The sequence below is a fragment of the Erpetoichthys calabaricus genome, chromosome 14, assembly GCF_900747795.2.
Source record: "Erpetoichthys calabaricus chromosome 14, fErpCal1.3, whole genome shotgun sequence".
Lineage (NCBI taxonomy): Eukaryota > Metazoa > Chordata > Cladistia > Polypteriformes > Polypteridae > Erpetoichthys > Erpetoichthys calabaricus.
Window position 1 is genome coordinate 31747483 of NC_041407.2, and position 23340 is coordinate 31770822.

Here is a 23340-nt window from a genome sequence, read left to right on the forward strand (position 1 = left end):
AACCCAAGGTCAAATGTCAATCAACAGAAGTTTAACACATATTCTTTGATGAGGCAGAGGTAAGAACTGCTGCCTTATAACCAAAAGGTTGCCGGTTCAAGTCCCGGAGTTTTGAGTAGTGAGCTGCTATTATTATTATAATATAATAAAAACATACATTTGATTTGAGTCTTTAACATCTGGTGTAAATTTCGGCTACTGGTAAAAGTTAGCGCTTTTTTTTATTATTCAGTTTTATTCTCTCAGTGACGTTCACGTGGTACAATGTACTTGCCTCTCCCTCTCTGAGTTGATGCCGTTTATCTCCATTCTTTTCAAAAGAGCAGCAATGACCACAGTCAGTACTGTGGTTGATGCCTGCTCAGAACTATTTGTTGTACCGGCAATCAAAGATACGATGTCCCGTGACTGTGACTGGACAAAGGCAGAACCATAACAACAGACAGCTTCTTCACAGTGCTTTCACTGGATAATAGATTGCTGCACCACAACTTTGTGTAAAATCTTTTAAGAATAAGTTCTTTTTTGTTTATTTTATTTTTGACTTTCCCCTATGCCCCCACTATTCTTCAAGCACCCCTCGTACAAGATCTTTTCATTTTACTGGTCCCAGTGTCTCTTTTTTAACTCTGATCTTTTAATTTGTCCACCTTGGATTCTTTCCTTGAAATAATTATTTTGACCCCAAATTGGGTTACATTACCGGTGCAAAGCTTGGTTTGGAGGACCTGCTGTTAAACCCAGTGTTTTCCCCAAGGTGGTCAGAGGGATTCCAAAGTTTCCAGTTCAATGGGATCCAAGGAGAAAATGCTTTCAAAATCCAAGAAAGGGTGAGCTTCCAAGCCCCAAAGATGCAGGGTGCTTTTAATTCTGAGGAGAGAGTTAGCATTCAATCCCCAAATGGAATGAAAAGAGGCATTCACATAGTTTTAAAGTAAGCTGTAGTTTCTATTGGATTTAATTAGAATTTAACTCCAGCTAAAGTTCAATTTCTAATCATAAGTGTGAGAGCATGCACACCAGATTAACTATGGTAAGTCAAATTCTCTTTCAGGCAACCCATGGGCCATTAAAATCTTCCAAGATGTATACTCATCTCAGATAAAAACCTTCAGCTATCATACAGTACTCCAAACCTGTGCTAAACAGATGTTGATTCATGCTAGACCTGTGGAAAGATCATAAAATACTTAAACAGGAGTTCTTGTGAATTGCAGGTGGGGGAGTGGTCAGCTGGCTTTCAGCAATTATGTAAAGTTTGTTCTTTCAGCCTTATGTTACTGAAAGCCTAGCAAAAATGAACAATATCAACTCTGCTATACACTGGACATTTTTCAATTATGCTAACTTTATATTGCCAAAATTTCTTTGTGTTAATCATGGAATGTTCCTTTCTGCTTTACTATTTACTTAGTGTGACATGTCTCTGTCTGTATGAATGTTGTATTTTGTAGTAAACTACTTTTGTTATACTAGATTTAAAAATATGTAGTTTGCTCTGAGATTGTCCTTAGTTAAGCGCACTATGCAAAAATTAAACTGAATTGAATTAAGCAGAATTTAAAGAGAAAGCATGAGACATGGAAATAACTCTGCCCTTCTGTGGTCAGTGTATTTTTTCCTTCCTTTGAATATTTCAGTATATGTTGTGGAATATTACCTGGTGTCATGGAAATGCCATCCTGCGTATGAGGTTAAACTGCATCCGGCCATGCACATGGTCCTTCAACTTGCAAGGAAATCATGGGGGTTGGTGGCAGGATTGGCACTCCAGCTACCGTAAAAAAAACTTCACACAGCTGTGAGACGACAGAAAGGACTCCGCGAAAGTAGCTCTGCTGCAGAGATGGGGGAAAGACCTCAGGAGACCCATCCCCGGAATGTCAAAAGTCAGGAGAGTCAATGGGGTCAGGTCTGTTGGGGCTCAGAACTGGTGTGGTGGTGATGCGTTGCCCGCTGCACAGCAACACTCCGGTCCCAATTTGAGAAGGGTAGGTGCATGGAATATCTTCTTACTCTGGCATGATGATCATCTTCCTCTGCTGTTGGAGGAGCGGCACTCTCTGAGGTGCGCAGACCTGGGACTTGCCAGATCTCTGTAGGTGGATACACCTGTTATTGGTCTGGTCGCTCTGATGGCTGTCATACATGGGGAGTAGCTGTTGCTGTAGCATATTGGCTTCTTCTGATGATGTCAGATGTCACTCCTTTCAACAAGTGTATTATGAGACTCAGATTATGGCAATCCCTGGGTGCCTTGTCTGTTGTCTCGGTGTATGCTCTGACCATGGTAAGTGATGTCTCGGTGAGGGAGACATTTTATTTGCAACTTTGCTCAGTGGTTGATGGGGGCCCACGAGGTGACACTCCTCTGGTCAAGGGTGACTTCAATGCAACCACTGGCACTGACAGGGCTGGCTATGAGGATTGTTTTGGTCCCCATAGGTCTGGTGACTGTGGTGAAAGTGGCTCCATTTCCATTACTTTACGAAAGGTCAGGGGCTATCAATCATTGGATCCTGGTTCCAGCACCCTGAGCCGCGTCTTTGGACTTGGTACTCCAATACTGGTGATATGGAGAAGGAGATTGATCACATCCTTGTGGGCAGACGCTGGAGGCTCTTGCAAAACTGCAGCTTAGGTCCAGTAGGTTATCACCTAATAGGAAAATGAGCCTGGACTTGGCCAGACTCCAACACCAGGCTGTTTCTAATGAGTTTGCACGCAGTTTGTGTAAGGAACTTGCAGCTTTGGGTGCAACTGCCAATGCTAATGTGATGTGGGAGACCTTCCATGACAAGACTCTGAAGGTTGCTGAGGGTTGTGTTGGTGTTACCGGTGTTCCCAGAATGAGGTGTTTCATCTCGCAGGGCACTCTGGATATCATTGAGAGGAGTCGCAGCGCACGGCTCAATGGCAACTTTGGTCTGTACAGGAAACTGAGAAGGATGGCTGCGAGGGCTCTGAGGGCAGATAAAGAAGCGCTTGTTAGAGGAATCTGTGAGCAAGTGACACACCATCTGTGGTCTAGCGATCCATGTCCTGCAGCGATCCAGCCTACAGAAGAATCGAAGCATTACGCACATCTGAATTAGTTCCTCAGAGAGTCGCACTCAGGGTGACTGATGGAACGATCTTTACGGGTAACACTGCAGTTGTGACCCGCTGGGCTGGCTACTTTGAGCAGCTGTTCAAAGCTGATCCTCCGGCTAGGACATTGGATAGGATATCTCTGGGTCCATGGTTCTTGAGGCTGATCCTCCAATTAGCTGTGAACCAACCAACATCACTAAGATTGCACATGTGGTGAACCAGCTGAGGGGAGGCAAGGCTGCAGGGATCTATGGTATCCTGGCATTGCAAGCAATCTTTGCTTCCATTTGGGAGACTGGCGTCATCCCAACTGACTGAAAAATGGGACTTGTTGTCCTATCTGGAAAGGGAAGGGTGATTGCCTGGATTGCAGCAATTACAGGGAGATAACACTGTTCTCAGTGCCAGGTAAGGTCCTTGCTAGGGTCGTCCTCAATAGGATCTGTGATCACTTGCTCATGCACCTGTGACCTGAGCAGTCTGGTTTTACGCCAAAGAAGTCTACTATTGACCACATCTTGGCACGGAGGGTTCTCATGGAGCGCAAACGTGAACATCGGCAGAGTTTCTTTGCAGCTATTGTCGATCTTTGTAAAGCATTTGACTCAGCTGATCAAGCTGCTCTGTGGGACATCCTGAGGGTTCGCGGGATCCCCTCAAGGTTGCTGAATATCATGAACGGCCTGTACACTGGTACTGTGAGTGCTGTGCAGAGTGGAGGCAGAACCTCTGTGTTTTTCCCAGGTGATTCTGGGTTTTGTCAGGGCTGTATTCTTACTCCTACTTTGTTCAATGCTTGTATGGACTGGGTGCTGGGCAAGGTTGTGGGGTCCAGGGTCTGTGGGGCATCTGTTGGTGAAGAAAGATTCACTGATCTTGACTTTGCTGATGATGTTGTGATCTTTGCTGAGTCAATGGAGCTCTCAGATCAGGGCTCTCGAGAGACTGAGAGAGGAGTCTGATTGTCTGGGCTTCGAGTGACCTGGATAAAAACCGAGATCCAGGCCTTTAATGACCTCTTAGGCACAGCCATCAGCAGTGTGTTTGTCTGTGGAGAGAGTGTTGACCTTGTCGCGAGGTTTACTTACCTTGACAGTGACATTCATGTCTCTGGTCATTAGACAGATTGGGAAAGCATGGGGGGTTATGAGGTCGCTGGAAAGGGGTGTGTGGCGTTCCTGATATCTATGCAAAAGGGCAAAGGTCCAAGTCTTTAGAGTCCTGGTGCTTTCTGTCTTGCTATATGGATGCAAAACATGGACGCTGTCCAGTGACCTGAGACAAAGACTGGACTCCTTTGGTACTGTGTCTCTCCGGAGAATCCTTGGGTACTGCTGGTTTGACTTTGTGTGAAATGAGAGGTTGCTCATGGAGTCCCGAATGAGGCACATTATCTGCATTGTGAGGGAGCGTCAGTAACGGCACTACGGCCATGTGGTGCGATTCCCCGAGGGTGATCCAGCACGTAGGATCCTCATTGTTGGGGACCCGAGTGGCTGGACCAGGCCAAGGGGTCGCCCACGTAACACCTGGCTGCAGCAGATAGAGGGTCATTTCCGGAAGGTGGGACTAAACCGCGTGTCTGCCTAGGGGGTTGCTAACTAGGATCCCAAGCTGTTTCATTGTGTGGTGAGTGCGGCAACACACTGTACCAGTACATGCTCCCCAACTTGACTTGACTTGACTTGTCATAGAAATAAATATTTATAATACATGAATATTTATCTGTTTTCATTGTGGTGTCCTTCCCAGCATTTGGTTCTTTCTCATTTTTAAACATACCATCTGAATAGATCTTGTATAATTAATTAAACTTAGAATGACATTGACGTGATTACCATCTTTGAATATAACAGAAGCCCATCCTGTGGTGTAGGGATGTTCAAGAAGCACATTTTAAAGGTTCTGCTGGCCAATAAGAGCATGACAGTCCTGCACTTGTCTTATTTCAGAACTTATCACATAGCCCTTTCTGACTTTGACTTTTTTAATTTTTTGGATGTAATTTTACATTTTTTTCATTTGATCATTCTTTATCCAGTGATGACACACATATCATACAGTTTTAAAAATGTATGCTATTAACATTGAACACACTTAGTTTTATAAAACTGTTTGTACCCAAAGTCCTTTCTGTAGGATGTACTTTATATAATATGCCTACGTCACTTTTTAGGTTTCAGAATATCACATTGTTAAGCATTTTATTATGTATGGAGCCAAATACTCATAAATAATGTACCTGTTCATATGTGAGTTCTTTTGAGTCCAACTGTGCCCACTGATACTGTATGCTGGTGAGCTGATGAAGAAGAACATTTGAGTCTAACTCCATGGACTGGTAAAGTCTACTGTAAGCCAGCCACTTCCTGTGAAAAGAAAACTTGTTTTGAAAATGTACATATTTATGTCACATAAAGTAAAAGAAGGAAGCGCATTACTGAGGGGGTTGTCACAGTGATAGATAGATAGATAGATAGATAGATAGATAGATAGATAGATAGATAGATAGATAGATAGATAGATAGATAGATAGATAGATAGATAGATAATGGTAGGGATCAAAGAGGAAAATTGACACAGTAGGAGGGTAAGTGATTTGATTTACTTTAGGTTTCATTTCATTTGATTTTATAGGCAAGGTCCCATCTCTTTCTGTTTTCTAATGGGGTGAGCCTATGAGACTCGAAAAATCTTTTTAGAAAGTATACCAAATTTACTTGTTTTAAAAAAAATATTTAAAGATAACATAAAAGGACTTTAGAAGATGGAAGATGGATGGATGTATTACAATAATGGACCTATGTTTTCTACTTAATTACTCAAAAATCAAAGTACGACAGTTATTATAAACTGGTACCTTCTACTCTGTTTCTCCTCTTAGTATCCTGCTTTGTCACATGGTGCCACTGCTACATTGACAAGCTGCTACTGTTACCCAATAAAATGAGGTAATCTGCAACAAAGATATGTAGATGAAGCAGAAACCTTGACAACCTTTAGCTATTAGCTAAACAAATGAAATTGATGGAGTGAATAGTCTTTCATTTGTCAGATTTTTATATTATATGTTCTTATGAAATCAAAGTAATAAGAACCTTGGATTCATTGCTCACTGGTGTAATACTTGACTTTCTTATTTCATTTGAGTTTATATACGTGTAGATATCAGCTTCTGTTATGATTTTGTAGAATGTTTAAGAGATAGAAGGTTTTAACTGGACCTTATATTGGTATGGTTTTGTTTAATCACTGATATGCATGTTTATGCATGCAAATTTTATTAAGATTTAGTACTTTACTAATATAGGTAATAATTTTTAATGTGTTTAAATGTTCCAAGCCTAAATTTAGGAAAGCACACCATTGAGGAAAACAATGAAGTCAATTGAAATGTATCATTTATGTTTCTTCATTCATTTAACCATGTCAGTTTGTTGGGATTGGTGGGCTTTGACAAACTTTGAGGTCTGCAGCCTGTTTAAAGAAATTAAGGTCTGTTTAATTACAGCAGATTGAAGTCCATGTTGTTCTTACAGTGTAGAACCAAATCTTCAATCTGACAGATTAAAATTTTGCTTTAGTGAAGTTTCATTTCATGATCCTTTTTTTTGTATATTAAACCTTAAGCTGATTAGGTTTCTATTCTGTGTTTTCTACAGACAGCAAAATACTTATTTGTTATCGACTACAAAATGTGTTAAAAATAGTGGTGCTACTGAGTAGATTGCACGGTATCATTTTCTGTCTTGCATTAGGAAAACAGTACCTTTGATAGTACTGTTACGGGAGATGGACGTCTGCAGCTGAATTCCGTTAGCAGCGGTGTTATTTTTTCTCTTTTTTTTCATCCCGAGGTATCCTGTATTTATTCAACCTGAGAGGTTCAATTACAGTATATGCAAGGATATATAAACATGAGAGACATTGAAAGGATTCAGAAAGAAACAGAAAAAACAGTTAAAGCTTCATGCAAGCCTAGACAGGCATCAAGTCCAAGCTCACGTTAAGCAAACATTCACGACTCGTATTGAAATAGCTGAACAACTGGCATCTACTACTGACTGAAAAGTAACGGCTGCAGATTCTGAATTCAAAGCACTCTGAAGCAGACTTTTTGCACTGGAAGATGGATGCAGAAGGAATAATATAAGAATCAAAGGTCTCCGGGAATCGGGAAAGTCCAAACCCAGTGAAATTCCTAGCTGAACTATTCTCTACAATAATCATAGAGGACTTCAAATCAGATACCAAGATAGCAGCAGCTAACCACATACTTGAATTGAATACAGTAATCCCTCCTCCATCGCGGGGGTTGCGTTCCAGAGCCACCCGTGAAATAGGAAAATCCGGAAGTAGAAACCATATGTTTATATGGTTATTTTTAGAATGTCATGCTTGGGTCACAGATTTGCGCAGAAACACAGGAGGTTGTAGAGAGACAGGAACGTTATTCAAACACTGCAAACAAACATTTGTCTCTTTTGCAAAAGTTTAAACTGTGCTCCATGACAAGACAGAGATGACAGTTCTGTCTCACAATTAAAAGAATGCAAACATATCTTCCTTTTCAAAGGAGTGCAAAGCAAGCAGTCAAAAAAAAAATCAATAGGGCTTTTTGGCTTTTAAGTATGCGAAGCACCGCCGGTACAAAGCTGTTGAAGGCGGCAGCTCACACCCCCTCTGTCAGGAGCAGGAAGAGACAGAGAGAGAGCCACAGAAAAACAAAGTCAAAAATCAATACGTGCCCTTTGAGCTTTTAAGTATGCGAAGCGCTGTGCAGCATGTCCTTCAGGAAGCAGCTGCACACAGCCCCCCTGCTCACACCCCCCTACGTCAGCGCAAGAGAGAGAGAGAGAGAGAGAAAGTAAGTTGGGTAGTTTCTCAGCCATCTGCCAATAGCGTCCCTTGTATGAAATCAACTGGGCAAACCAACTGAGGAAGCATGTGCCAGAAATTAAAAGACCCGTTGTCCGCAGAAACCCGCGAAGCAGCGAAAAATCCGCGATATATATTTAAATATGCTTACATATAAAATCCGCGATGGAGTGAAGCCGCGAAAGGCGAAGCGCGATATAGCGAGGGATCACTGTACCTCAAAACCTAGGACTCTCATCATGCATTTTGAAAAATTACTATTTTAATTACATATGTTACTTCTCAGACAGAAACAAGAGATTATATTTGAAAATAACCACATTCATATTTTCCCTGATTTCTCACCCTCCACAGCTGCTAAACGTGCTGCATTTTACAACATGAAACAGCTCTTACGGAAAGCCAAGATCAGTATCCTGCCAAACTGAAAATGGACATTCAAGGCAAGCTCTACATTTTTATTTCTACAGATGAAGGAGAAAAAGAGCTAAGAAAACTGATCCGAACACTTTTTTGAAATACAATCATGAGTGGCATACGGTTCTAGCATGGCAATGAAGATATTACCTGCTGATCGATCGGCTTGCAGTAATACTGGTATCGTAACTATACATCCTATTTCCTTATGCGTGTATGTATGTATGTGTAAATTTTCTTTTTTTTTAGTGGACTGTTTAACATCATACCCTTGGTTTATTGTATTAGGGCTTACTATGCGTATGCAGGGATACTGTTTAACATCATTCCCTGGGTTTACTCTCTCAAGACTTTAAGATTATACTTTAAGCTTATAGCATTTGGACTGTATTGTCAATAGATATCTCTGTTTTAATCCTTATACGCCACTACTGGGGGGCTTGTCTTGTTTTGGACGTGCTGTGTCTCTAGGTATGTCAGAGGCCTGGACTTTGTGAAGTGTGGTCTAGACTCATGTGGGGAGGCAAAATGGTTGGGGGGTTGACTGGGGGGGAAGAGGTCAAGCTTTTTCTTATCTATCCTTTTAATTGTTATAATTATAAGTGCCAATGCAACAATAGGCTTCAAGGCAATAACTCCTTGGAAAATTGGAAATTAAGGTCAAAGCTGTCTTAAATTAAGACTACAAAATGAGAAAAGTTCAGAAGCAATGTCTCCATGAACAAACAGTTAACTTGGTGAGCTGGAATGCTAAAGGTCTCAATCACAAATTAAAGAGAAAGAAAATATTCGCTTACCTAACAGGTCTAAATGCTAAAATAGTATTTTTACAGGAGACCCACTTACAGTATTAAGCAAGGATCAGTCACGGCTGCACAGAGATTGGACTGGTCAAATATTCCATTCCAGGTTTATAAAGAAAACTAGAGGTGTGGGAATTCTTATACATAGAACAATCTCATTTGTAGTATCAGAGGTAGTATATGATCCTGAACGGGGAATATATGATCATCATAGGCAATTTACTTAACTGTAAAGTGATTTTGATAGAGACTTCATCCAAAACATATTTGCATCCATTCCCAATGTGAACACTCATAAAATTATAATGGCTGGGGACTTTAATTGTGTTTTAAATCCAGACCTAGATAGTTCTCCTGCCACGGGGGCAATGCAATCTAACAGTGCAAATACAACTGCATAGTTTGTAACTGATCACAACTTATCGGACCCCTAGAGATTTCTAAACTCAAACTCAAGAGCATATTCCATCTACTCACCAGTGCATCACTGCTGCTGAAGAATTATTACTTTATAGATAATTTTTTGCCCATGATTAAATCTTGTAAGTACGACACTATTGTTATTGTTGTTGCTTACCCCTTTGATCATGGAGCTCAAATCACTATGCCCCACATACTCATCTTGCAGCTGGTGTCTAAACCCACTTTTATTAGCAGACGAGAACTGTACAGCATTTATACCTAAACAAATCAATTTTTTAGAGACAAATACAGACTCAGAGGTCTCTGCAGGAATACTCTGGGAAACACTAAAGGCTTTCTTAAGAGGATAGATTATCTCTTAATTTTCCCACAAAAATAAATTGGAAACCAAGAAGGCATTAGAGCCAATCAGTGAAATTACCAGAATAGATCAGGAACATGCCAGGTGTCCAAATGAGATACTTCATATGAAGAGACAGGCTCTACATTCAGAACTCAACCTCTTGACAACTAAAGAAACAGAACAACTCACTTTTAAATCAAGATATCATTACTATGAACATAGAGAGAAAGCTAATAAGATCTTAGCTCAACAAATCCACAATCAGGAAGTTTCGCAATGCAATCCTAGCAATTGCCAACACAGACAGAGAAAAAATCATTGACCATAAAAATATAATGCACATATGTAGAAACTACTACAAGTCCTTATATTCTACTTAATTTAAAGAAGACGACACAATCTAATGCATTTCTGGATGCATTACAGATACCACAACTAGATACTCCCAGTTCAGAGAAATTGGATAAACCTCTGGCACTATCAGAATTACTAGATGCTACAAACTCACTTCAGAGTGGGAAAGCAGCAGGCCCTGATGGCTACCCTGATGAATATTATAAAAACAAATCTCAGTTAGGTTAGCTCCCCTGTTATTAGGAACATTTACAGAAGCTATAGGTAATAACATTTTATTTGTGACCGAACCCGGGGTTATAGTCCAAGAGTGCCCCCATTGTCTTCCTGAGGTAAAGAAGGCTGAAGTGGAGCTTGAAATCAAGTGCATGCTGGACTTAGGAGTCATAGAGGAAAGTTACAGTCCCTGGTCCAGCCCAATAGTCTTGGTTAGTAAGCCCGATGGAAGATGGAGGTTTTGCAATGACTTCCGTCGATGTAATCAGGTATCCCAATTTGATGCTTATCCTATGCCTCCAGTGGACAGGCAGAATATTTGACAACACTTGACATGACCAAGGGGTATGGCAGGTTCCATTAACGGACTCTGCAAAGGTTAAGACCACATTTAGCACCCCTAGTGGGCACTGGCAATACTGTGTCCTTCCATTCGGGTTAAATGGGCTCATGTGACTTTCCAGTGTCTGGTGGACAAAGTGCTCCACCCCCATAACATGTATAGTGCTGCCTACCTGGTTGACGTTGTCATCTAATCCAGCACCTGGAAGGAACACCTACAGCACGTCCGAGTGGTATTACGGATGTTGGGTGAAGCCGGTCTTCGGATCAATCCAAAAAAAAATGTTTTTTTGGGTTGAAAGAAGCCAAATATTTGGGTTACCTGGTGGGCCGTGGTACTGTGAAGCCACAGTGCTCTAAAGCAGGTGTCATTCTGAAATGGCCCCGTCTGCGAACCAAGCGGCATGTCCAAGCATTTCTTGGTTTAGCTGGGTACTACCGCTGGTTTGTACCACGGTTTTCGGAGAGAGCTGTGCCCTTAAGTGATTTAACAAAAAAGAGGGCTCCCGACATTGTGGTATGGACCGATACGACAGAAGCTGCATTCAGTGACTTAAAAAGGGCTCTGACCTCAGCACCTGTTTTGAAAGCACCTGACTTTTCACTTCCTTTTATCCTCCAGACTGACGCTTCGGACACAGGCCTAGGAGCAATGCTGAGCCAGAGCGTCGATGGTGCTGAACAGCCCGTCATGTTCCTGATTCTGAAACTGCTGGATTGGGAGACCAGGTATGCAGTGGTGGAAAGAGAAAGAGAGGCTCCTGCAATCAAGTGGGTGATTACACAGTTGAGGTACTACTTCCTGGGTCAGGAGTTTACACTTGTCACAGACCATGCATCTTTACAGTGGATGGCCCTACACAAGGAGTCCAGCCCTCAAATCACTAGGTGGTTCCTTGATCTACAACCTTACAAGTTCTTGCTCATTCATCGGAAGGGCTCTCTCCATACCAACGCCGATGCTCTCTCTCGCATTCATGACCTCTCGGTGCAGGTCTTATCTTGCTCAGCTGGAAGAATCCTAATTCACCTCTTTTAAATCAGTGGATAACTTATGTTATATATTATCTGAAATTGGAAAAAATCAAATTCTCACTTAGAGGATCTGTACAAAACCACTTCAAAACCAGGATCTAGGATCTAATCAATAACATTTTAGAATAAGTATTTACATTGAGAAAGCGGATTCTCTTCCCTTTTTTTACTCTACTTATTTTTATTTATTTATTTACTTATTTTTCCTACTAATAAAGTTGTATTTTGTTGGCCTAGGTCTCTTTCTCAGGGGTGAGGGTTGATTTGTTTCAAACCTATTTTTGTAAACCTTGACTTGCTTGTATGGAATGTTATTTGATTTTAATAAATTCAATTATAAAAATAATAATACTTTGCAACACATTTTTTTTAAGTTGGAAATAAAGTAATGTTAGTAGTGGAACCATGGAATATTACAGAGCTCTTAAATTATAATTTAATTATCTTTCCCCAATATACTAACACATTCATATACAAGTACTGCAACTAATGTTTTTTAAAAAAATCATAATAAAAACCAGATACTAAATATGAACAATTTTATCATTTTTTAAAACATTTTCTATGTCATTTGTGCTGAACAAATGTGTGTTGATTGTTGGCACATTTCATCTTTTCCTTTTCTTGCCCAGAATGGGCCAATTTGTGATAAAATGTAGGTGAATTTTAATGTTTGAAGGTTTTTTATTCTAAATGTCTACAGCACACAATATATCCTGCTCCAAGACAATGTGCATGCAATTAATGTCTCCAATATTGTATTAAAGATCTCCCATACTGTTCTTTGTTATTTTCTACCAGCCATATTGATGTCTGATTCCATCTCAGGCACATAGGCTACAATTTATAGTTTGCCTTTAAATATCCTTTGATGGTTCACTCTATCCCTAAAATGTCTCCTTTACCTACAGACAAGTGCATTCAAAATTTGAGTATCATCTGCATTTTTTTAATAGTTGTAAGGGTCACAGCTGGCATATGTAGGACTTCTCTATAGACATCTATCTGATTAAAGAAACACGTTTAGCTTACGTTTTCAATTATTTTCATTTCTATCTTTGGTGTCTTCAGAAGATCTACTGCACACTATGTGTATGTCATTGTCTGCCATTTCATCACCAGCAATGGAACTCATTAGCCAACCTGTTTTGCAGAGAGAGTGTTGATCATCAGTGTTATTCTTGAGGAAGGTTGTATCAGATCCATCACCAGCCCTGTGGCATATAAGTGACACTCTGCTCTTGGCAGTAATGCTCTATTTATGCAGTCCTATGATATTGCATTTACCAAATAAACACGCTAAAATCCATCACTATTTTAAAGTATCTTAATATTTTTAGATAGATAGATAGATAGATAGATAGATAGATAGATAGATAGATAGATAGATAGATAGATAGATAGATAGATAGATAGATAGATAGATAGATAGATAGATAGCCCCAGCAGCGTTTCTTGACACAATCTGCTAAAATAATTTGTTATCTGAAATTACTCAGTAGTAGTTTGTCAGAGATAGAATGTGCAGGATTGTTCATAATGCCACTCAGTTTTGTTTAATTCTCTCCTTTGCTATGACCTCTAGGGGGTTCAGAGTGTGTCCTATAACTGAGCTTGCTCTTTTATTTAGCTTGTTGGTTCGGTGGGCCTCTTTTGAAGTGATGTTACCAGCCCAGCACACCACAACAAAGAAAATCGCTCAGGCCATAATAGAGTTATAGAAGATGTGAAGGATGTCACTATCAACATTAAAGGAACAATGTCTCCTAAGGAAAAAGAGCCTGCTCTGCCCTTTCTTATAAAGTTCCACTGTGTTCTGAGACCAGTCCAACCTGTCATTAATGTGGACCCCAATGTAGTTGTAGGGGTGGACCATCTTTACGTCCACTCCTTGAGTAGTGACCAGACATAGAGGCTCTTCAGCGCAACGAAAGTCAGTAACCAGTTTCTTGGTTGTCCTGATGTTAAGAAAGGGATAATTCTCTTTGCACCTAGAAAAAAACTTCTCCACTTGACACCAATATGCCTCATTCATGCAGAAGTGCACTTGTTTACACTTTTTATATTTTATTTCATCCTTGTCTTTTCCGTGTAATGTATATGACTTTGTGGTAACTAATCTATATTTTTTCACTCATTGAGGTTTCTGTTATTACTATAATATAGAGGTGAATGATAAACTGGTGTAGTAGTGAATACTGGTGTAAGTTTGTGCCATAATCAAAATTTTGTCTTATAGTTGATACTGAAATAAGCCTGCAAATGGTGAACCACAATTCCTCTAAGTTCAACAAAAGGAAAAACAAATACAACAAGTAACACATAACTTAAACATGACACTTGTGCCACTTTTAAGTCAATTTTTTTCTCAAATATCCATTTTGATATGCCGCTCTGACCACTGTAGATACCACTGCAAGCAGTAAACTTTTAGTTTGAGATCAGAGATTGCAGGAACCTATTCCTCCCTTCTACTTAAACAGAAACACACTGTGAACATCAATGATATAGTGAAAGATAGTAGAGTACATTGACAAAAGCTAAATATAATCAAAACAAAATAGCAAGGTGACACAAGCAAATAACTTTACAAACGTCTACCCAACAGTGGCCCCACATCTCAAACCCAAATATGCCTAACTCAAACATGAACAGTGTGAAATGCTAGGAAGTCACAGCAGCAAAAGTAAATGATGCAATATTAAACAATCATCAACATGAAACAATCTATCCATGTCTTGCTTCGATGGTTTTGCATTCATCTAAGGACAATGAAGTGCCCACCACATTCAGTTGCACCTCATTCTTTCATTATAGTCATATTTGTACTGACTCCTTTTAATTGCTGCTTCAAATCCTGCTCCTCGTTTTCACTTTTACACCTGAAAAATCCTTCTATCTCACACTGTGCTTCCACATATTTTTCCACTAAAGCAGAGTAAAAATTCTTTGTATGGAGTGGTCTTTCAACCATGCTGGCTTTCTTGCCTGCCATATCTCCTTTAGTGAAAAGAATACTGAGCAAACAAGTAAATACCTTGTTGACTAGAACAGCTTTAAAAAAACTTAAGAAGACAGAGGAAGTAGAAGCAAACAAAACTGAGGTTGATAATAATGCAGAATTACTTTCAAAATTGGGAGGGTCCTCAGTTATTTAGAATTGGTTTGGTTTCAGAGCTTCCGACTTTAACTAGGAAATAGTAGTTTGCAAAAATTGGGATATAACATATGCAACTGCCCATAACATAGCAAAGGACATGGATCCAACTCAGACAGTACAGAAAGAAGGCTTCAGAGAGAGGGCCCAAGATATGTGTTACACAGCCATAAACATTTTGGTCAAATTTTGATGTATATCACAGCTCTACACAGATTGATGGGACAAGGTTATGAAGGAAATAAATAATGTTTCTTTCTTTTCCATAACCACTGACTCTTGGTCAAGCTGAACCACAGCCCCATATCTAAGTCTCACTATTCACGTTACTGACGTCAACTGAGACCTGAAAAGCATATGCCTTCAGACTTTTTATTTTCCAGATGTGGAGCTTAATTTAAGGGAGGCGCTCTTGTCCTAGGGCTTGAAACATATTTGTATGAGTTCTGACAGTGGCACGAACACGATCTGAGCATTGGACCAGAACAAATGGAAAAGACAAGGCTGTTTTGGACACAGACTACATACATTGCTATTGGTAAGTTTATATGGCCAAAACACAATGTTTGTTAGAAACATAAGCAAATGCTCCTAATAGGAGTTATTAGAATCAAAGCATGCACTTATAGTGATCTATTGGTTAGCATCTTGTAATGACAACCTTGTTTTGGAATCGACTAGCATAAAATTACTGCATATACTGTCTATGACAAATGTGTTCTGAGATTGCCTGGGCAGCACTCTGGAGACTGCTGCATTGTCAATGATGCTGAGTAAGTTTACAGGCACTTTGCCTTCTTTTTCCATTAATGACTCAATGCTACTTTATCATAGAAACTAGATAAAGACATAGTAATCAGAGACCTAAGAGTGTACACTTTAAAATGTGTCAACTGTTTAAAAAATGTGATTTTTAAAATTAGGTGAGGTAGACATAAAATTATAGACTTTCCTTTTCTCACAAACAGTGGATTTTGAGCTGCAGTGCACCAGCACATGCAGGAGGAGCCGTATTCACATGATAAAAATTGTAAATTGGTCTCAGCCTCCAAGTAGGAGCACCCCTTGATTATTATTCTGGTGGTGCTTTCAAAATTTGGCATGCATCTCATGGGGAAAGTCCTGGCTGCTAGCCAAGTTTTGAACAGCTTTTAGCAAATTCACATAGCATATCAGGCTTTGTTATGTGCGCTCAGGCGAAAATGGCATTGAATGTGGAGTTGCCCCTTTACCCCATCACATACATGGGGAGAAAGTGTAAGCTTCACATTCTAGCCCAGTTCAGAATAATATTTTGGAGTTCCATTGACTTTTGTAATAAAGAAAAAAAAATAGAAATGTATGTGTGTGTTGTATACTGTATCTATTGTGCCTCTGCATTATACAGTAGCTTCTGTGTTTTGTTTTGTTTTTCTTGCTGTTGTCTTTTCCAGCCAGGGCAAAATACAAATACATCCTGTTCTTCTTAGTCTTTCACACACATGTTGTTCACATTCTGGAATGCATAATTCAATAAAATTGACGTTTATTCCAATAATGTAGCTCCAAGCAAAATCTTTCATACTTAGCTTATAAGGAGTAATCAACACACAGTGAAAAGCTATTCACCTTTTCATGCTGAATTCAAAGGAAGATCTATGGCACTATAACTTTTTAGTTATAGTGAGTTCCAGCCGGCTTGTATTGCCCCACTCTCTGATATAGGGGATCCCAACCTGGGGAACATGCACCCCCAGGGGGTATGAGATGGCATTTAAGGGGATGCAACAAAGAGTGTCGCGATTTGCCAAAATTGAGTGAGGTGCAATGTCAACTTTATTGTGGTGCAATCAGCGTCTTGCAGTGTGCCGCCTTTAGTAGGTCATTTATTACTTAGTGTTCCTGTTCTTTAATATGAAAAGAATCAAACATTGCACACACAGTTGTCATTTGTGAATGAGTCACAGAAATGCACATTCTCACGGGTTCCTTGATTTGGGCAGAGCGTACATAAAGGGGAGCAACATTTTTTAAGAGAATGGAATTTGGATCTAGCAATAGTCCATAGAGAAGGGTGAGGTCTAGTATTGATTTCTGTGCAAGCCTTGATCATGAAACGTGACTGATTTCGAGGTTTGATTGACATTTTTGTTCAGGACAAGGGGGACTGAACTGGATGCAACACTTCCTAGATATTTTCAGCCTATCTCTCCTGCTGACGGTCCTGGCAGTAGCACTGACATTTTAACTGTATGGAGCATCTGTTTTTGAACTGCAGTGTAGGTGTTATCGGGAGAGAGAGCTTATCAACTGTATTTCAACACTTAGCGGTACACTAACACCTGTTGCTTCGTGGAGGTCTACAATCCTCCAAACCCCTCAATCGCTGGTTGTGTGTCATTTCCTCACACGACTTCATGCTTTGCGGGATACCCCGATCCCCGCATGGTTAATTGAGTGTCTAAGATTCAAAGGGGACACATTTACCAGATTATTGAGATTTATAAAGGTAAATTGCTGGATTTATTTTTTCATTTCATGCGCCATGTTAATAGCTTAACTTTTTGAGTTTAATGTATTCACCTGCAGTACTGCATGTGGATTAATTTGTGGTTCAAAAATCAGAAACTTAACTTTTTCATTTTCAAATGTGGTTTTATTTTTGTAAGGGGTGTGAACATAAATCAAAGAATTTCTAGAGGTGCACAGCATAGAAAAAGGTTGAGAATTACAGCTCTAACAGATCATTTAATAGAGAAGTCAACAGAAGAATATGCAAAGTAATGAAGCTGCATTCATTATGCAGCAAATAAAATAAACATGTCACGACACAAATACTAATTTTATACTGAGATTGTGTAGCGCAAAATACTAATTTTATTATGAGGGTGTGTAGCACACAATGAAAGGATACCAGCTTTTTATTTTATCATTGGATTTATTTATTTTGTGCATACCCTTTTTATGTTGAATTCAAAAGCAGCTTTATGGCTTCTTACTTATATGGTAAATTAAACAAGCATATCACGAGACAAGTAATACTGCATTTAGATACTGAGCTTATAGTGCATAGTTAATGGCTACAATTGTTTTTTATTAATTTATTCATTTAATATAGTATGTGTGCATCCTATGCAGAATTTTAAATGGAACTGGGAAAAATTGTTATCTCTCTTTCTCTCACAGTACAACTTTATTTAGTAAAAGATTATGTTGAATGTTGTGTGCTTATTTCTTTTGTGTTTTTTAGCCTTGGAAATACGTATATATGTTTTGCAGTCCAGCATTGTCTCTTTGTTTTATTTTCTCAACCAACCTGGGCGGGTTTGTTACCTGATCTTAGGTGTGAATAGAGCACCCCTAATATATATTCAGCAGATAGATACCACTTCTCCATACATGGTTAGTTTTTCTTGAAAAAGTGACAATAAAAAGGTTTTAGCAAGTTTTTTACATTTTTAATTGGATTATTTGTCATATTTTGGTAAATTCAGGTACCTAGAAGAACACACTTCAGTATTCAAAAAGCTTCAACACAATGGCCTAGTATGTATTTTCAGAAAACTCCTATACATGTTGAGAACTTTTATTTACAATTTTTATACTTTTGGAGCAATTTAGAAGCTGAATATGATCCTGATCCATTTACTGTTTGCATATTATTGTAGCTGAGTTTGTGCTGAAAATAAAAATATATAACACTCTAATTACTTGAAAAGTTGTTGAAATTTGCACAGATGTCAGAGCATGATTGAATCACCAAAGTTCTTCATTCTAGCCTAAGCCTCTAGTGAATTAATATGGCAGTGTTTCTGGCAAATAACTTGTGAAGAACACAGTAGTGAATTTTAAGTACTTGAATACTCTCAGTTTTATTTTTTTGATTAATTTATTATACCTGTTGACAGTGTTCTGCTTTGAATTATCACAAAAGCACATGTGCAATAAAGGTAGAACATCTTTTTAGCTTCCAACAGTGATTTCCCATGTTTTTGAAGGGTTATAGTTTTTTTTTTTTTTTTAGATATCACGATACCATATTGGTATAATGGGGATAGAAAAAAATGTTGTGATCTGAATTTGAGGTCATATTGCCCACCCCTGCTATAATGTTATAATTATGAGATACTATATATTTAAAATCCCAGCTTAGCAACTGTATTTTTAATACTTGTAGCAATGAATCCTGTAATTATGTGGAATTTGCTTTAGGTTGAGATAAATACATTTGACACGGTGGCGCAGTGGGTAGTCCTGCTGCCTCGCAGTTAGGAGACCCGGGTTCGCTTCCTGGATCCTCCCTGCGTGGAGTTTGCATGTTCTCCCCGTGTCTGCATGGGTTTCCTCCGGGTGCTCCGGTTTCCTCCCACAGTCCAAAGACATGCAGGTTAGGTGCATAAGCGTTTCTAAATTGTCCCTTGTGTGTGTGTGTGTGTGTGTGTGTGTGTGTGTGTGCATGCCCTGCGGTGGGCTGGCACCCTGCCCAGGGTTTGTTTCCTTTGTTGGCTGGGATTGGCTCCAGCAGACCCCCGTGACCCTGTAGTTAGGATATAGCGGGTTGGATAATGGATGGATGGATGGATAAATACATTTGAATATAGAATCCAATTATATGGGGATGTATCATCTACTATGTAAAGCTAAATTCTACAATGAAAAATAAGGTGAAAAAACAACAGAAGCATTTCATGTGAAAATTGATAAAAAATGTTTTAAGATAATGAATATAAGAATCCTCTTGCTGTCTTGCAAATAAGATGCCGTATTACTCACGCTAAGTCTTGCATGAACGGAGAGAGGTTGTTTTGGGTAGCATACAAGTCTAATAGACTTTTGGCTGGTTTGCAGAGGTCTCCTTTCCAGGTTGAACTGCTTGATTCCTGCATAGTGATAAGAAAATAAAAAAGTTCCTGTAAGCACAGTATATACCAGTGACTTTTTTTCAAAGATTAGTTTAGATAGTAAATTTAAAATGATTTGCATTGTATTCTTTTCACTAACCATTATTTATTTAATATATTTATTATGTAATGAGACTCTCTCATTCTGCAACAGACCAAGACACAGTATGTTAAAAAAGTAATAAATACAAAGAAGCACTTTGTTCTATTCTTACTGCATTTCTGTTTGTTAGTTATTTTTGTAAAAACATATATATTAAAACAATTATGAACAGTTACATCACTGTTCTGTTTAGCTTCTGTAGTTATCTTTCTGTGACACTTCATGCTACTGCTATAGTGGCAAGCTGTTCTCCTTCTCATGGGAAATACACCAGAAAATGCCTAAGAGCCTTGGATTCCAAGAATGAACCCAAGATTAAAAATGTTTATCATCTTAATATACTGACCATCACAATCTTCCATACTATTTTAGAAAGCCTAGGAGGGCAAAAGCAACCAGTTGACCTACAGTAGGTCTGGAAAACAGCAACTGTGTCTGACTTTATGTTACAACAGGTAGTGGAACCCCCATTGCTAACACTGTTGATGTAGACAACATATTGCATTTTCATTTAGTTTTAGTTTTTGACTTCTGACAAAAATTGCATTTTAGTTTTAGTCATATTTTAGTCATTGACAGGGCAAACGATAAACCGTGGGTGACTGCTGAGGTGCGAGTTTTGCTGAAAGTGAGAAACTCTGCTTTTAAATCTGGAGATATAGTTGCCCTTAGAACAGCAAGAGCCAACCTAAATAAAGCTATTAGAAGAGCTAAAAGGGCTCATGGAAAGAAAATAGAGAGTCATTTTCAAGATCACAGGAACAGCAGAAGATTGTGGCAGGGGATTAAATCTGTGACAGATTACAAAACAGTTTCTTACCCGTGTGATGATAGCTTCAACTTCCTGAATGACCTAAATAAGTACTTTGGATGGTTTGAAGCATTGAATGATACATCACCAGTGAAGGCCACCCCTCATCCTGATGAGAAGGCACTGTGTCTGGAACCGAATGATGTTCTACGGACTTTGAGGAGAATTAATCCAAGGAAAGCTGCGGGACCAGACCAGATACCAGGTTGTGTACTCAAAGGATGTGCGGAGCAGCTGACACATGTCCTTACGGATATATTTAACATCTCTCTGTGTCAGGCTGTTGTGCCATCTTGCTTTAAAACCTCAGAAATCATCCCAGTTCCGAAAAAACCCATAGTCACAACCATGAATGACTATCGCCCTGTAGCCTTAACATCAATAGTGATGAAATGTTTCAAGAGGCTGATCAAGGACCACATTACTTCTGTCCTACCCTCCTCATTTGACCCACTCCAATTCGCCTTCCGCTCCAACCGTGCCACAGAGGATGCCATATCTATTGCACTCCATTTTTCATTGGAACATCTGAAGAATAGAGATGCTATGGTCCGCATGCTGTTTGTTGATTTTAGTTCGGCTTTTAATACCATCATCCCTCAGAATTTGATCAGCAAACTGGGCCCATTGGGACTGGGCATACCTCTGCAAAACTGGATATTGGACTTTCTAATGGATAGGCCACAGTACGTACGGGTAGGAAAGAATAAATCAGATACCATCTCCTTGAGCACAGGTTCTCCACAGGGGTATGTTCTAAGTCCCCTCCTCTTCACGCTCATGACCCACGATTGTTGTGCCAAGTTCAGCACAAACCAAATTATTAAGTATGTGGACGACACAACAGTGGTGGGTCTCATTCGAGGTGACGGGGAGGGGGATTACAGAGAGGAGGTGAAGTCATTTGTGGAATGGTGTGATAAAAACAATCTGATACTGAATGTCGAAAAAACAAAAGAACTGGTGATCGACTTCAGGAAGAAACAGCTGATACACATCCCGGTCTACATTAAGAACACTGCTGTGGAAATTGTGCAGTCTACTAAGTTCCTGGGAGTAAATGTGACGAACAACCTCACCTGGTCCCTGCACACCTCCTCCATCATCAAGAAAGCTCACCAGCGCTTGATCTTTCTGCGGAGGCTAAAGAGGGCCCATCTCAGTAAGTCAGTCCTCACCACTTTTTACAGAGGGACCATAGAGAGCGTGCTAACCAGCAGCAGCTCTCTATGGCAGGAGAGATGCAGCGCTTCAGACTGGAAAGCACTGAGGAAAGTGGTGAGGGCTGCGGAGAGGATCATTGGAGCCCCGTTGCCAAATGTACAAGATTTGGCAAAACAACGCTGTCTGGCCAGAGCTGTGCGGATTTCTAGAGACCCTACTTATCCTGCCTCTGAACTCTTTTCCCTCATGCCCTCAAGCAGAAGGTACCGCAGCCTGAAATGTAGAACTACCAGGTTTAAAAACAGTTTTTTTCCTACTGCCGTTTGTCTTTTAAATGAAGCATTTTAGTATTTTATTGTAGGCTGATTTTAACTGTGTTTTTATTAATGTCTTGTGCATCGTATTTTCGTTCTGCAGCACATCTTGGATGTTCTGCTGAATGACAAATAAAACTGAATTGATTGATTGATTGATTGATTTAATTATTGTTATCCCCACTGAGGCAATACAAAGTGGGGAAGAGAAGTGGAATTTGTTTCTTTGTTTCAGGAGTAAGTAAGAGCAGTTAAAGTGTTAAGAATGGTAGTAATGAGACAGTACAGACCCTAAAGAAGATAATACTAGGCAATTAAAAGAAATGTCACCTTGGCAGATTTATGTAATGCAGAACCCCACAAATTAACTTCCTCATTCTGTGTACTACATGCTTCTGAGTCCTTCAAAGTAGTACAAATGGAGCTAGGTAGAATCTCCAGAATGTACTGTTTGTCAAAACCAAGAAACAATGAAGAACATTCTTAAAAGGTAAATTGGCTGCATTAGACAGGGTAGAACTGCTGGCACCACGACCAACTCCTGAATGCTATTACTGACAGCAAGTGAGAAAGGTAAGCAGAGGTGACATTCCACACCAACCATTAGTATTTTTGCAGCTGGTGAAGAACCTAGGTACAGTGAAAAATATACAATAGGAACCTTGGTTTCTCTTGCAGACAGGCTGTTGTTGATGGATTTGGAGCGTTAGCTCAGTTTTCCTCAACATATTACAAGTAGTATGCTCAGACAAGATATTGTTCAGGGAAAATGACAGATGTCCCATTATAGGAGCTTAATGTAACTTAGAAAAATTGTATGAATAAGATCTGTGGAAGGAAACTCTACAAGCATGAAAATGTAATCAGTTATTGTTGGAATTGAGTCTGAAAAACAAAGTGTATGCATATTAATATCAGATACAGAGGTTTTGCAGATCAATCACCTAAAAGTGCTATCAGCATACTGGGTATTGTGAGACAGTGGAGGAAGCACACCATCTCCTAAT

General features: G+C 39.5%; 1 protein-coding gene across 3 annotated transcripts in view; it reads right to left on the bottom strand.

Moving 5' to 3' along the window:
- Nucleotides 1-23340, bottom strand: part of unc13d (unc-13 homolog D (C. elegans)) — a 407222-nt gene that overhangs the window by 176416 nt on the left and 207466 nt on the right. For all 3 annotated transcript variants that reach the window (XM_051936229.1, XM_051936228.1, XM_051936230.1), the window contains 2 exons: nt 19814-19920; nt 5336-5462 (listed from right to left, as the gene is read on the bottom strand). In XM_051936229.1, coding sequence (XP_051792189.1) covers nt 5336-5462; nt 19814-19920 — 234 coding nt within the window. The remainder of the gene's footprint in view (nt 1-5335; nt 5463-19813; nt 19921-23340) is intronic.